This window comes from Pteropus medius, unplaced genomic scaffold (assembly GCF_902729225.1).
Source record: "Pteropus medius unplaced genomic scaffold, Ma_sr-lr_union100, whole genome shotgun sequence".
NCBI classification, from domain to species: domain Eukaryota; kingdom Metazoa; phylum Chordata; class Mammalia; order Chiroptera; family Pteropodidae; genus Pteropus; species Pteropus medius.
The window spans coordinates 13169233-13183332 of NW_024349225.1; the positions used below are offsets into that span (position 1 = coordinate 13169233).

At 43.1% G+C, this 14100-nt stretch overlaps 1 protein-coding gene across 1 annotated transcript in view; it reads right to left on the minus strand.

Annotated features, from left to right (window-relative positions):
• Positions 1 to 1714: 1714 nt before the first annotated feature.
• The window catches only part of MROH9 (maestro heat like repeat family member 9), a 35113-nt gene continuing 22727 nt past the window's right edge, over positions 1715 to 14100 (minus strand). The window contains exons 13-20 of the mRNA XM_039881117.1: positions 12924 to 13044; positions 12095 to 12232; positions 11311 to 11487; positions 8790 to 8942; positions 8571 to 8687; positions 7883 to 7985; positions 4039 to 4101; positions 1715 to 2358 (exon numbers count right to left, since the gene is read on the minus strand). Coding sequence (XP_039737051.1) covers positions 2081 to 2358; positions 4039 to 4101; positions 7883 to 7985; positions 8571 to 8687; positions 8790 to 8942; positions 11311 to 11487; positions 12095 to 12232; positions 12924 to 13044 — 1150 coding nt within the window. The 3' untranslated portion in view covers positions 1715 to 2080. The remainder of the gene's footprint in view (positions 2359 to 4038; positions 4102 to 7882; positions 7986 to 8570; positions 8688 to 8789; positions 8943 to 11310; positions 11488 to 12094; positions 12233 to 12923; positions 13045 to 14100) is intronic.

Genomic DNA, 14100 nt, shown 5'->3' on the forward strand with positions numbered 1-14100 from the left:
CTACCTTTCTCTTAGAAAGACCTTTGTGATTACATTGGTCTCAGCTAGATAATCCAGGATAAACTCCCCAGCTCCAGGTTCTTAATTTAATCGTATCCGTAAAGTTCCTTTTGCCATATAAGGTGACATAGTCACAGATCGAGGGGTTAGGAACTGGCTATCTTTGAGGGGGTTATATTATTCAGTCTACCACACTAGGCACCCTCCTGGTTTAGAAGGTGGGAAAGGAAATTTGCCCTGATCTTGAGAAGTGAAACCTGATTCATCAGGGTAATATGAAATAATATGGTTTAAGGCAGCAGTTCCCAACCTTTCTGGCACCAGGGTCTGGTGCTCCTATGAGAATCTGATATCTGATGATCTGAGGCGGAGCTGAGGCGGTGATGCTGGCGCTGGGGAGCGGCTGCAAATACAGGTGAAGCTTCGTCCACTCGCCCGCCGCTCACCTCCTGCTGTGTGGCCTCGTTCCTAATAGGCTACAGACTGGTACCGGTCTGTGGCCCAGGGGTTGGGGACCCCTGGATTAAGGGATAAATTAAAAATCTTCTATTCTTTCATTATTTTTAATAGTAATACTTATAAATACTTAAACATTTTTATTAAAGCATGAAGGCAATATATCTTGTTAGAGTGTCATCTATTCGGCAAGGGTTCATTGAGTCTATATTAGGTGCCAGGCACTGTGAAGTTCCAGAGTACAGAACCAAGTGTAAGTTACATTTGCTTTCCAGAAAGTTCAATTTTGTGGGGCAGAAAGAGAAGGAAATGGGTAATTTCATTAGTCCGATAAATGCAATGAAAGGTGCACAGAGCGTTAAGGAACATCACGGGAGCCACACCCACCTCCTTGATCAAAGGAGCCTGGAAAGAACATCTCAGATGTACTCATCGGGGCTCAGCCAGAGCAGAAGCACCAGGGGTTTGACCGTCAGCCGTCGTGGGAGCAGCTAAGTGGTACCTGTAAGGCTGCTGTCTTCACATCTGATGCTGGAGCTTGAAGTCCACAGGGCAGGTCATTGGGACGGGGAGGGAGGGTGGGATTTCAAGTGGGAGACGGAGGACAAGGTGGAACCCGCCAGCCAGGACAGTGTCAGTCTCCTACGGCCTCCAGTGTGGACGGCGTTGAAGACGTGGGGGTGGAGGGGAGAAGCCGGCATCCTTTGTCAACGGAACTGGTTCCACCTGTCTCAGGAGTCGGAGAAGCTAGTGGAGGAGCCGCGGGAAGGTGGCGTGACTGCTGTCGCGCACCAGTGAGGGAGCCCGCAGAGAAGCGAGGACGCGCGTGAACTCCCAGCCCACACGTTCCGAACCCACGACACCCGCGAGGACCGAGGGCCGGCGGCTCCCACCTGACCTCTCGTGGCGTCCCGAGGCGGAAGTGGGTTGTCCGGAGGCGGCATGCAGGGCAGGGAGGAGGGGACAGTGAGCCCGGAGCCTGAAGTCGAGCGAGGTCACCGGACGTCAGCATTTACGTGTCAGCTTTCTTGCTCACCCGGACAGAGCGTCCGGCTGGATCCTGATGGCACTGGGGGACCAGTACCTACGAGTGGCTGTCTGGTTGTCATTTCACAGCGTGCTGTTCCCCTCGGGTCTCCAGCCACCGCTCCCCCTCCCACTTCGTGCCCCCCGTGTCTCTACCTAGAATAGGTGTCCCTGCCCCCTCCCTCTTCCCCTGCAGGCTCCATTCATCTCAGGAGGATGGAAGTAACCGAACCGCGTGTCCCTACTGTGACCTTCCTGAGGACGAGAACCTTGTCTATGTTCCCAGAATGTCCTCACTGCCTGGCACAGGGTCTGGCACTGAGAAGGCGCTCCGTAGACGATTACCGATTGAGTCAAGTTCCAAGAGCTTCTCATCACTCTGTTTATATGATTTGTCCATTTTATTTGAAAGAAATCTGAAAGAATGGGTGTGACGAAGGAGGGAAGGCTTCTGGTCACTGTCACACCTAGAGAGGCCATGGATTTCTACATTGGGAGGCAACGAGGAAGGGACAGGAAAGGGCTTCTGTCATCCTTCAGGAGGGCGTCTACGAGCAGACCCTCTTCCGAACCGTGCTCCGAGGCACCGGCGCACGTCTCAGTCTTGCAGGTAGTCTTCGTAATTCTCATACGTAAGGCCTTCCTTGTCATTCTTGATTTCTTTAGTGCCCGTAGGGCTGTCTGTCAGGTTGCTGGGCCAGTTATAATTATAAAGAGGCTTCACTTTTTGGATATAGATGAAGCGAAACAGTTTTTGGAAACTTTGTTTCATATTGGTGGGGGTCAGATTTTGGGCTACTCTCCTAAAGAGCATTTGGGTTATTTCTGCCAACTTCCTGATCACAGGGTCTTCATCCCGGACCACCCGTTCAATAGCTGTAATGGCAGAAGGGCCCTTAGTTCAAGGCATCAATCTAGAGGCTGAGACGCTGTAACAAACAGCCCCACCACCCCTCAGAGCCCTGCTGTGTCCCCTCCTCCTCCACCCCTCGATTGTCATTACTGCGACTACCAGCCTCCAGGAAGTTTTATTCAGACATCATTAAAACAAAAAAATAGAAATATTCACTGAGCATTTATGGAGCGGCTATTGTGTGCTGAGCATTCTGCTAGGCAGCAGACATGTGTGTTCATGAAGAGGTTCAATATTGCTCATAATAATAAGAAAAGTCAGACTGAGTCTAAATGTTCAACAGTAGAGAAGTACCGAACAGTTATGACTATCCCAACATGAAATAGCGCACACGAGTTAACACGATGATACAGATTCATATTTCTCACGAAGATGTTTATGATGGACGAATAAGTAAAAAAGGTTATAAAATGGTTATGATAGTTTTAAAAATAACTTCATAGTAACTTATACTCTTTAAAATTCTGGGATTACAATATATACACATATACATACACACACACACACACACCAACATGCCAGATACTGGGTTTGTGGGAAATTATTTCTTTTTTTCTTCAACGGAATTAGGGAAGAAAAAGGGAGAGATTTATTAAAAAGAGAGAGAGGAAGAGCAGCAAGAGGGGGACAGAAAAAAGACAAAGATTCTGAGAGACGCAGAGGGGAATGATAATGCTGAGCATTTAGCAGGCGGTCAGTAAATACGTATGGAATGAACGCGTGAATAAATGAACGAACGAAAAAGGAGAGAAGATAGTGATGTGTCAGTGTGGGTTCATCAGCTGTAACACAAGAACCAGTCCAGTGGGGGACGCAGATAATGGGGGGCTGTGCATGTGTGGGGGCGAGTGTGTGGGACATCTCCGTACCTTCCACTTAATTGTGCTGTAAATCTAAAACTGTTCTAGAAAATAAAGCCCTTTATTTAAAAAAAAAAAAGAAGAAAGGCGGCCACCTTGTGTTCGGCCTTGCCCGTTTGTAATTCTGACCCCTGTGGGGAAATAGAGGCTGAGGGAGAGATGCTGAACATCCAGACATTTTGATAGGATAAAACAGTATCTTTCTTTAATTCCTTCTGGTGCAGGTATACATTGTATCTCCTAAAATGTCAATTCTCGGAGGGAAGGGATTTTGTTTTGTTTTCTGTGGTATCCCCGGTGGCTAGAATAGTGCTGCTGTTGCACAGCAGATGCTGGAAAAACTTTTGTGGAATAAATGAGTGAATGAGTCCTCAACTGCCTAATGGACTCTAGGATGAAAAGTCTGAGAGAGAGAGAGAGAGAGAGAGAGAGAGAGAGAGAGAGAGAGAGAGAGAGAGAGAGAAGAAGAAGAAGAAGAAGAAGAAGAAGAAGAAGAAGAAGGAGGAGGAGGAGGAGGAGGAGGAGGAGGAGGAGGAGGATGAGGAGGAGGACGAGGGAGGAAGAGGAGGAGAGAAAGAGAGAGGGAGGAAGGGAAGGAGGAAGGAAGGGAGGGAGAGAGAATAGAGAGGGAAAAAAAGATGCCCCTTAACCCATTTTTTCCATTGATTCCCCACTAACTACCACCCTGTTCCCACCCATTATAGAACTCATGTGAATAGAATCACAAATAGTCAGTTTATTTAGACCTCTGCATAAAAATTTCATTATAACTTCAACACTTACCTTCAAGCATGACATCAATTTCATCTTTGAGCAGTAAATGGCCACCCAGTGCTGCCAAGTAGCCTGTGCACAAAGTAAAACCCCAAAATACATTATGAAAAAAAGGCATTTCTCTGGCATAACGTGGCTACCTTCATTGCTTTCTTCAAAGCAAAACATCTCTAGATTCTCCTTGAGTCCTCTTTTAGTGCTCTCAAATACTTATTAATAAAACTTTTTTTTTGAAACGTACGTGTGTGTATAAATGAATGTGCCATGTCGTAAATGCATAGCTGGATGAATAGCCACAAGGAAAACATGTCTGGCTGCCACGCACATCACTAAACAGAGCCGTAGCGGCATCCCAGAAGCCTCTCTCATGCCCTTTCCCAACCTGCTCTTCACGCTCCATTCTTTGGTGTCTGTCTTCTTCTGCCCAACATTACCTGAGATTCATCTGTGTTCTTCCACGGAGTGATAATCCACTCATCTCCACTGCTGCCTGGCTGAGGTCAGCCAGCGAAGTGTTCCTAAAACGCAGCCCCACGCTCGGGCTCAGTTGTGTACATAGCACGTCCGGATGCTTTCGCCCACAGCAGCAGAGTGGAGTAGTTGCGACACAGACCGTATGGTACTCGAAGCGTCAAAAATGCACTGTGGAGCCTTTTCCAGAAAGAGTTTGCCGACCCCTGCTATGTGACAGTCCCTCCCAGTGACGCAGCATCGTGCATCCGTTCCGCCGAGGGTGGACCATGTGTCGTTTCTGATTTGGGACTAGGTGATGTCACATGGGCATTCTCGTGCATGGATTTCGGTGTGCGTTTGTGGGAACTGATGTCGGGTGGATAACTAGCAGTAGACTTACTGGCTGATGGATATGCTCATGTCCACCTTCAGTTAACAGTATGAAGTGGTTGTGCCAGGTTTTAGCCCCTAGCAGTGACAGAACATGCCCATCGCTCTGCATCCTCTCCACCCTTAATATTTTTAGCCTGTTCGGGTTTGGTGGTAGCATCACATCGTGATTTTAATTCGCTTTTTTGTGATGATTCATAGAGTTTTGTATATTTATTGGCCATTTGGATATTTCTTTTGAGGAATGCCTATTCAGTTAAGTCTCTGTCCCATTTTTACAATTGAGTTATCTTTTTCTTATTTGTTTGTATGCATTTTTCACTCTGGATACTAATCTTTTTCAGTGTTTACATGCCTTACAAATAACTTCTCCTTCCCCACGGCTAAATTTTTTCATTTGTGTATATTTTTTTGATGAATGAAAGTCTTTAATTTTAATGTAGTCCAATTTATCATCTTTTTATTTATGGTTAGTAAATTTTTGGGGTCCTTGTAGGAAATCTTTGCCTGCCTCAAAAATATCATAAAGATATTCTCCTACATTTACTTCTGGAAGTTTTATTGTTTTACCTTTCACACTTTTGGATTATAGATCCAACTGGAACTATGTGGCATACAGTATAGGTCAAGATATTTTTTCTCTGCCATGTAATTAAGCCAGCACCATTAAGAGAAAAAACTCTCCTACTGCTTTGCAGGCTTCACCGTATATGTGTGGATCTGTTTCTAGGCTTTTTATTCTGTTTCACAGGTCTGTTTTGCTTTGTTTGAGTAACAGACTATCTAAAATTCTGTAACTTTATAATAAATCGTTATATCTGATGAGACTAGTAGCCCACATTTTTTCTTCAGGAGTTATCTCGGCTTTTTTTTTTTTCTCTTCCATATACATTTAGAATCAACTTATCAAGATCTATGAAATTAGCTGTTGGTATTTTTATTTTCAGTTTTATAAAGCTTGTTGATCTGTCTTTCGCAACAGGTCTTCAGTGGGGACTCTTGATGGGATAATTTGTGAGTTACACTGTCACGATTATTACTGAATATTAAGCATACCCATTGAAGGCATTAAGGGGCGTTGACTGCTGTACCAACCTGGACGCACACTGGCAAGGGAGCATGGGAGGTGCAGACTGTAGAGGTCAGCCTTTGAGGCCTGGAGGAAAGCAAAAAATCGGGGAGAACAGATCGGCAAATGGAAACCTTACAGTTAAGTAAATACTGCTTGTCCTTTTGCAATAGTTTATCTATTCATTCTTTAGTTGGCTGAATCTCATACTTGAATGACTTCCTGAGTTCTCGTGTTTTTGAAAAATTTTTCCTGTTGTCTTCATAGTTGGTTATGATTTTGCTGACTATGACATTCTTCAGCCACAATTTTTTTTCCACTTAGGATTTTGTAGGCTTTATTCTACTATATTTTAGAGTTGAATACTGGAGTTGAGAAATCTAACGCCAGATTTATTTATTTTTTAACTTTTTTTTTTTTTGCCTAAATGCTCAGCCAATTCTTTAACTCTGAAGTTCCATAACTTTATTAGGAAATATCGTAATGTTGCATTCTGTATAAAATATTTCTTGAAAAATTATTTACCATCTCAGTATCTTTAATCAGGTCTTTTTTATTAAATTATATCTTCAAATGCTTTTTCTGTTCTCCTCGTTTATTTCTTTTCTTCATTGATGCATATTTACATTTCTTTCATTAACCTTTGTATCTACCATTGCTCCTTAATTTTTCAAGCTGTTTCTTGCTGGTTTTCATTTCATTTTGCTAACATTTCTCAACCCTGTATTCCTTGTCCCTTACTGTGTTATCAACTATATATATTATATATATATATTATATATATATTTTATATACATATATATATATTTTTTTCTCTTCTCATTTTGATGATGGTTGTGTATTTTTGCTGTCCCATCACACACTGACTGTGTGCTTGCAACTATACTTTAGATCTTTATTTTAAAAAGTTTTGGATTCATGGAGATACTAAATATGATTTTCATCTGCTCTATAGAGACATTTTCTAAAATGTGTTTTTCTTCTTTCCTCTCTTTCCCCCTTGGAAATGCCTCTGTAGAAAGATAATGCCCTTTGCTTTTTTACAATTACTTACTTTGGGATCTCGGAACAGTTTTATACAGAGGGCAGTTGGTGGAAAGTATGAGCGTAGAGTTCAGGGAAGCAGTGATTATTTCCAGTTTGAAATAAAATTCTTGTGACAGAGGTGTGTGTGTGTGTTCCTTTACTTTTCCCCGATCAATACAGATCATGAGCTCTAGTGCTGATCAGAGTTCAGTTTGTCTTCTACCCTGTCTAACTGACAGACTCTTCTCTCCAAGAATGATGTGACTGGCAGTTTCTGATTCCTTATTGTCCCTGCTTCTCCTGAGTACAAAATAGGGTCAAGGGAAGAGCCTGTTACTGAGTTGGGAGCTCCCCGTCATTATAAATAAAAGATCGTCAGTTTTGATCCTCATGGTGAGACTCTAGTGGGAAAATACTGTTTGGTCGGGTTTGACCAAAATCAATAACTTTATCTCTTGGAATGTTCCAGCAGTCCCCTCGACCCTACCATTTTTTAAAAGACTTTACTGGATTTGATAGCTCTTCCTCATCTGTTGTGGTTTATGGGTGGTTACAGATGTCCAAGTTTCATTGGAGACAGTTTGTATTTTCAGATATTCTTCTTACTCCTTGGGCGGTGATTTTTAAGCAATGAAGGAGAATAATGAGCAGTGAGTGGTATGCCGTCTTAAATTTTGAAATCGTCCATGTCGAATACACTTTGTGTAACAATTTAAGCCCACGGCTATACTCACCGTGAACTATAAAATAGAACTCTATTCTCATCACACATATTAACCTCTGTTCATCGCAGACATCACCATGAACATGGCTGTCCATCCTAAACAAACGAGATTTGTATTTTTATTTCGAGGAAGACTTCCAGCTCTACCTTTCAAGACAAATTAGACGGTAAGAATTTTGGGTTTTATTTACCTATTAAAATAACCGATGCTCTCCTCAGATACGCTCTGGAGCTGCTGAGGAACCCCAAGGTGTCAGCTATCAACTCCGTAATGTAGTTCTTATGGGAAATAAGCTGAGAAAAAAATGGGAAGAAAACACTCTCAACGGTTGAAAAAGCACATTGGCTCCCTTCGGAGGGACTTGCGGAGAAAAGAACTTGGCGGCTGATACCACGTGAGGGCCAGGTTAAACCTTGGGATGTTCGTGTCTGAGCTCTACTCTCCTGCTCGCAGACGTTATTTAGTTTATTATAGGGTTCCCAAGCCCGATCTCGTGTTTCCAACCTTTGGTTAGTGTTCTTCCCTCCCCGCTCGGCTACTGCTGCAGCTCGTGCTGGTTTTCAGAGGATCAGCTCACTAGGCGGTGAGCAAATGATTCCAGTTTTTCGTCTGCCCGCCCGCGTACCCATCCACAGCGCACGCGGTGCAGGCGGAGTGGAGGACGAAGGTGTGTAGATGACCAGTGTTGAGGAAGAGGACGTGGGAGATGTTCATTTCCTCTGGTCTCAAGCCCTAGCGGTCCCCGCCCATCTATTATTTTTTTCTTCCTTTTCCTTCTCCAAGATCCACCCTTGTCCTCACCCCACTCTTCATCACTCTGGATGTCCTTTCATGCTCTTCCTATAACTTACGGCAGTAAACACTGAAGGGCCACTTACGAGACTGTTACAGATGTTGAGTACCACCAGCTCAAAACTGTAATTTTGGTCGTCAAACAAACACGACATCGGCCATTTTAATTCTGAGGCACAGATGGCTAATGTAGATTTACACGCCTGTGAAAGAGAGAACGGTCCACAATGATCTCTCCTTCTGCTGTGAACAGAAAACACAGCGATTCTCTGCGAAAGTAAGAAAAACAAGGTCACGGGACTTACTCTAACGACTCTTATCTCCGTGTCCTCTAGAAACAGGATCAGAGGCACCAAGCCTCCGAGAACCACGTGATTCAGCATCCACCTGTAGTGACTCATGTCCTTGAGTAATTCTCCAAAGTGTCGGACGGCCATACTCCGAATGCCTCCGTTACCCTGGGAATGTGCACAGAAAAGCCTCATTTGAGGACGTTACTAGGGCTTCTTCCTTTAAACAGTGGTACATGTATATGTTTATATATATTTATACATGTCTATGTACATAAGCCATATAAATATATATACTATATATGTACCTATATGAAATTATTATAATTTATTTTCAGAATGATTTATATTCGTCTTGGGTCTAAATAGTCAGTTTTTTGTTTGATTTTAAAATAAATTTTGGTTACCAAAATTCATATTACATTAAAAAAAACGTGAAAAGTAAGTTTCTTAAATTTAGGAAGACAGTATTTAATAATGTCTTAAAAATAGAAACTGCAATCATCCGTATAACTCAGCGATGATTTCTAGAAAGATACTCAAAGTAACAGCATTGTATTCAAATGCTGGAGGCCTTTGCAGAGATGCCAGTGAGACCAGTGGGAGCTCTTGGCGTACTGGCATAGAACCTGATACCCCAGGGCTTGCTTATGCCAAATGGGAAGGTGCTTGGATTATAAAAATTCTAGAAGAGAAAAATTGCGAATCAGAGGAAGAGGTTTAATTTTTGAAAAGATAACATTACTTCCACTTTTTAAGAAATGTTTATGATTTCATTTGTTTTAAACCTCTCAGGAATATGTCAGATATATTCCCAACAAAAGACAAATGGCTAACATGGCTTCGTATGTTCCTTCCCAGAGGTAATTACAAAAATCAAAGCCCAAACCTCAAGCAGTGATAATTAAATTATATGTCGCAGGGGTTGAACCACGATGTAAATGAACAAAGCAGGTGGCATCTGAAGAGAGTAGGGAGGTGATGGAAGGCAGGACAGAGGACAGCCCTGGCCTCTCTCGAGCAGGACATCCAGCCCCCACAGACCATGGCCAAGTGCATTTGTGGGCTCCCGTATTCCCAGACCTGCTGGTGTTTCACTCCCAATTCAGATTTCTGTGAACAATCTCCCAGTTTGAAAATGTCAAACTTTATTGTTTGAGGGCTGAACTTAGCACACCTGCAGATTGCATTCATCTGTGGGCTGCCCGTTCGTATCCTTAGGCTACAGGTAGACATGACACGCTAACCACCAAAAGGCCGCACAGACCTGTGGGAAGCACTTTGTTGTGCCCCCGTACCTGTCGAAATTCCAGTTTAGTTCTCCATAGGTTGAATAAGTTTGGGCACATTATTTTCTTTCCCTTTTAATATGGAGAAACGTAGTTAACAGGTTCATTGATACCCAAATATTTTTCAAATACTCTACTTCCGAGGAAAGACTTAGGGTAAATTGCTATTTGATAACTTTCTGTTCTCTTTAATTTTGTTTCTTTACATCTGGTTTGTTTTGATTATTTAGTTTACCTTTTTCCCCCAATGATTTCATTTTTAAAATAATAGACATTTTCACATAGACATTCCAAATACTTATTAGCTGTGTGAAATGGGCCGAAAATTCACTTCTCTTCAGTTTCCTTATATGTAACCCGGATGATAGTGATCGAGTTGTTAAGAGAATTATATAAGTCAGTGCGTGTAAATCTCTTAGGATTAGTGCCTGGTACATAATAAATGCTCAAAAAATATAGCCACTATTATTATCATTATGTCCTTATAAAAATAATTTTGCCACTAAATTCCTTCTTTCTGTAATTTAAAATATTGCTCTCTTCTTCAGTGAAATCTGAATAATTAATAACATAAATTTTGGTAAGATAATTTACTATGAAATAATTCTCTGGTTCACAAACAACTCATTATAGAAGTCTTTAAAAATAGATTCCCCATGGCACACCAGTGTTCTTGCTTATTAAAACTTATTACTAGCATCCAAAATACATTTACCATACAAAATGAGAATTTTTAGAATGTGCAACTTTCTGATGAGATATTCAAGTTTTGTATGACAATAAACACCTTTGGGGCATTACACATGCCATCTCTAATCCCCACAAGACACCTGCCACGCTCTCTGTTTTACAGGAAGGAGACTGTAGCACGGAGAGCCTGAATCACCTGCTCAAGATTTCACAGCTCATAAGAGGCAGAACAGGGTTTTGGAATCATGAAACCAGATCCAGGGCTAACCAGTGCACAGCCACTAAGCTACAATTCCTCTTTCATCCAAGGACAGAGGCTATTCTTCCATTCTCTTTCTTATGGGTAGACTTTTCTAAGCTTTCATAGTGTAGTTAAGAAAACAAAAGAGACAATGATTACCCGACTAATCTTGTTAGCTCTAGAGAGTAAATGGTGGCTCTGCACAAAATGACTATCTTCTCTTGACTTATTCTGGGATGTGAGGTCATCGCCTCAGCTGGGGCTTCCGCTGAACTCTAAAACCTAATGATCTCACACCTCTAGCTGTGTAACTCACGTGATCCATCAGGGGGCAGTAGCTGGAAGCAATTCTGATGCACAGAGAGGAGTAGGTCACCTTGTCCAGTTTTCCCAGAAGTCTTCGAAGGGTGAGCAGAGCTCGGATTACGACAGTCTTGTCTTTGGAAAGGAAGGAATCCAGGATGGCTAGCAAAAAGCTGGAGACATTATCTATCTACACGTAAAAGGAGGAAAATGGTGGGAATTTGGAACTAGAAGGAAACCTGAGCTAGCATTTGGTGTACAGCCCCCCGTGAGTTTGGGCAGCGTCCAGTGAGTGCTAGAGTTTGCTCGCAAGAGTCAATTGTCCAAAATTTTGTAAGTTGATCATTAAATAGACATTAATTTTTATAAATTTAGAAGAAAGCAATAGTAATACATACTCAAAACTTATCATTTCCTATTTGTTTTGCTATCTTTTACTCTTCTCTGACCGCAGTTATTAACGTGTTGTAAGTGGAAGGAAAAGTTTGAGCGAGTGCTCTGAGATAGTAATTCGTGTGCACGCACGTGCGTACGGTGGAGGGGAAATTAACCTGGGAGTGTGGGGGTTAGGCTGGAAGGGGTGTCCGTGTGGAGGTACTGATAAATCCTGGGTACAATGCGTGATTTTCTGGGAAAAATGTAAACGAGGTGATAAAGCCACTAAATTGACTTAACACATTCCTCCCATTCAACCCAGCTTCCCTATCAACAAAACACCAGCAAGGGCATTGAGCAATATTCAAGCTCAGATGGTGACCTCGATGGTGTGGGCAGATGCAAACCACCCACACACGTACCTGGTTGATCACTGGTGCCATGCTGGCGATTTTCTGAAGGCTCAGTTTGCTAACGGTAGGATTGGAGTCATTCACCCAGTTTCTGAAGAGAACTAAAAATTCTTCTGGGAGTGGGTCCTTGAAGAAGTTATTCAGAAGCTGAAAGAAAATAGCTGATGTATATGTAAACAGAGTAAAGGCCAACGCGCAATTTTTGCTTCGGTTGTAAAAATTGAGACATTTTCAGTAAAACTGGGACACAAGTCCCACTAAGACTTGAAATACCTGCGTTCCTACTAGATTTCTGTACTCACATCACCACACAGCAAATGGGACAGGCATATTTTCATTTTATAATTAGTAATTGATATGTGGGGTGATGATTTGGTGCCGCGTGAGTATTCTGTTGGCTCCCAAAACCTTTTGCATAATGATTTTAAAATTCCTTGATGATTTTTTTTCTTCATGCAGTTATTATATCGGGACTTGCAAAATGGTGATTTTCTACTTCTGGCATTCTTTCTACATTTCCTGGCTGGCATCTATCTCTCTCTCTCGATATACTTTAACGAGCATATAGAGATATGTGAACTGGTACTACAAAAATAATTAATGTTTGTGCAAATTCACACCCCCAAGGAAATAATAAAAGCCAACTCCTAGAGTAGGCTGAAGGGATGACTGTCTCCAAATCCAGATCTATCTCCACCCCCTCAAATGCAGACATCTGTTATTGTCCGAACTTGTGGAAAAATCAGTATTGGGAGAGGGAGACAGAGGTCTTGATTTACATGTGGGTGAAGAAAGGGAGTGAGGACTCAGTTGTTCACAGTCTTCCAATAAAACTCACTTCAGTGAGGAAAATCACGGTGATGACACTGTCCTCGGACCTTTTCGGACCTTCCACCGAGAGCTTGTAGAGATAGTGCAAGGTCTCGGGGAACTGTGGAAAGTTATAGTCGCCAAGGGTTCTGTAGAGGAGAAGAGATTAGCAAACAGAATAAAGCCACTTCCTGCATCAACAAAGGCTCATGGTAGGAAAGAGACAGTTCTTGTCCTTATATCCTGTACCACTCCGACAACAAGAAAGATTTCTCTAACGCTCCCTGATCCAAGGCAAACTGCAGCCCAGGGAAAATTCTGCACGGACTCTGGGGAAGCAGAGATACCCGGCTCACTGGGTCACTGACAGCATCTCTTTCGTCGACGTCGGTGCTCTTTCCCGTCTCCCATCCTGCACCACAGAAGAGAACGCCCTGGGTTACCACAAGCTGCCACCAATGCCAGGCCCAAGGCAGAGAAAAGAAAGCGTGTAAAACCAGCATCTTGGCAGTTCAAGATGGCCACTCAGGTCACCTCTGTGGTTTTGAGTCCGGTCCTTTCTTTGAATGATATAAAGAAGAGAGTTTGGGGCCGCCCTGGAGAAGAGGCAGTGAGCCCCGACTCACTAAGCTGTTTTCCGTCACCCACTTGGGTGGTGGCCAGGCTCACAGTTGTGCTGACACAGTGGCCTGGATCCAATCAGTAGTGGCGGGGTTGGGAAGGATGATGGGACAGAGAATCCATTTGAAAACTCGAGGTTGGCATTCTAAACGAGTGCCTCTCACACTTTAACGGGAGTACGGCTCAGCCGGCCATCCTGCTAAAATGCAGATTCTGATTCAGAAGGTCCGGAGTGGGCCATGAGATTCCATAGTTTTCACCGCCAGGTGTTGCTGTCGCTGCTGGTCTGTCGCCCTCACTTTGAGTACGAAGACCCAGAGTTACCGAGGATCGAGGGACTCTGAAGTAGTGACCTTCTGCAGGCAAACTACTCTTACAAAACCCGCTGCATTCCCGAAATCTGTGTGCAGATGAGAATCTACTTGAAAAGCACCAGGCGCCCAGAGACCATTTGGAATGTCTTTTCTGGGTCAGTCACATCATCGGACGGTCCGTTATGTTGTCAAGGGGACGTATCTTGATTTTCGACCAGAAACTCTGATCCCCGTAATGAGAAGCTTGCTATTTACTAACGGGCTATCTAG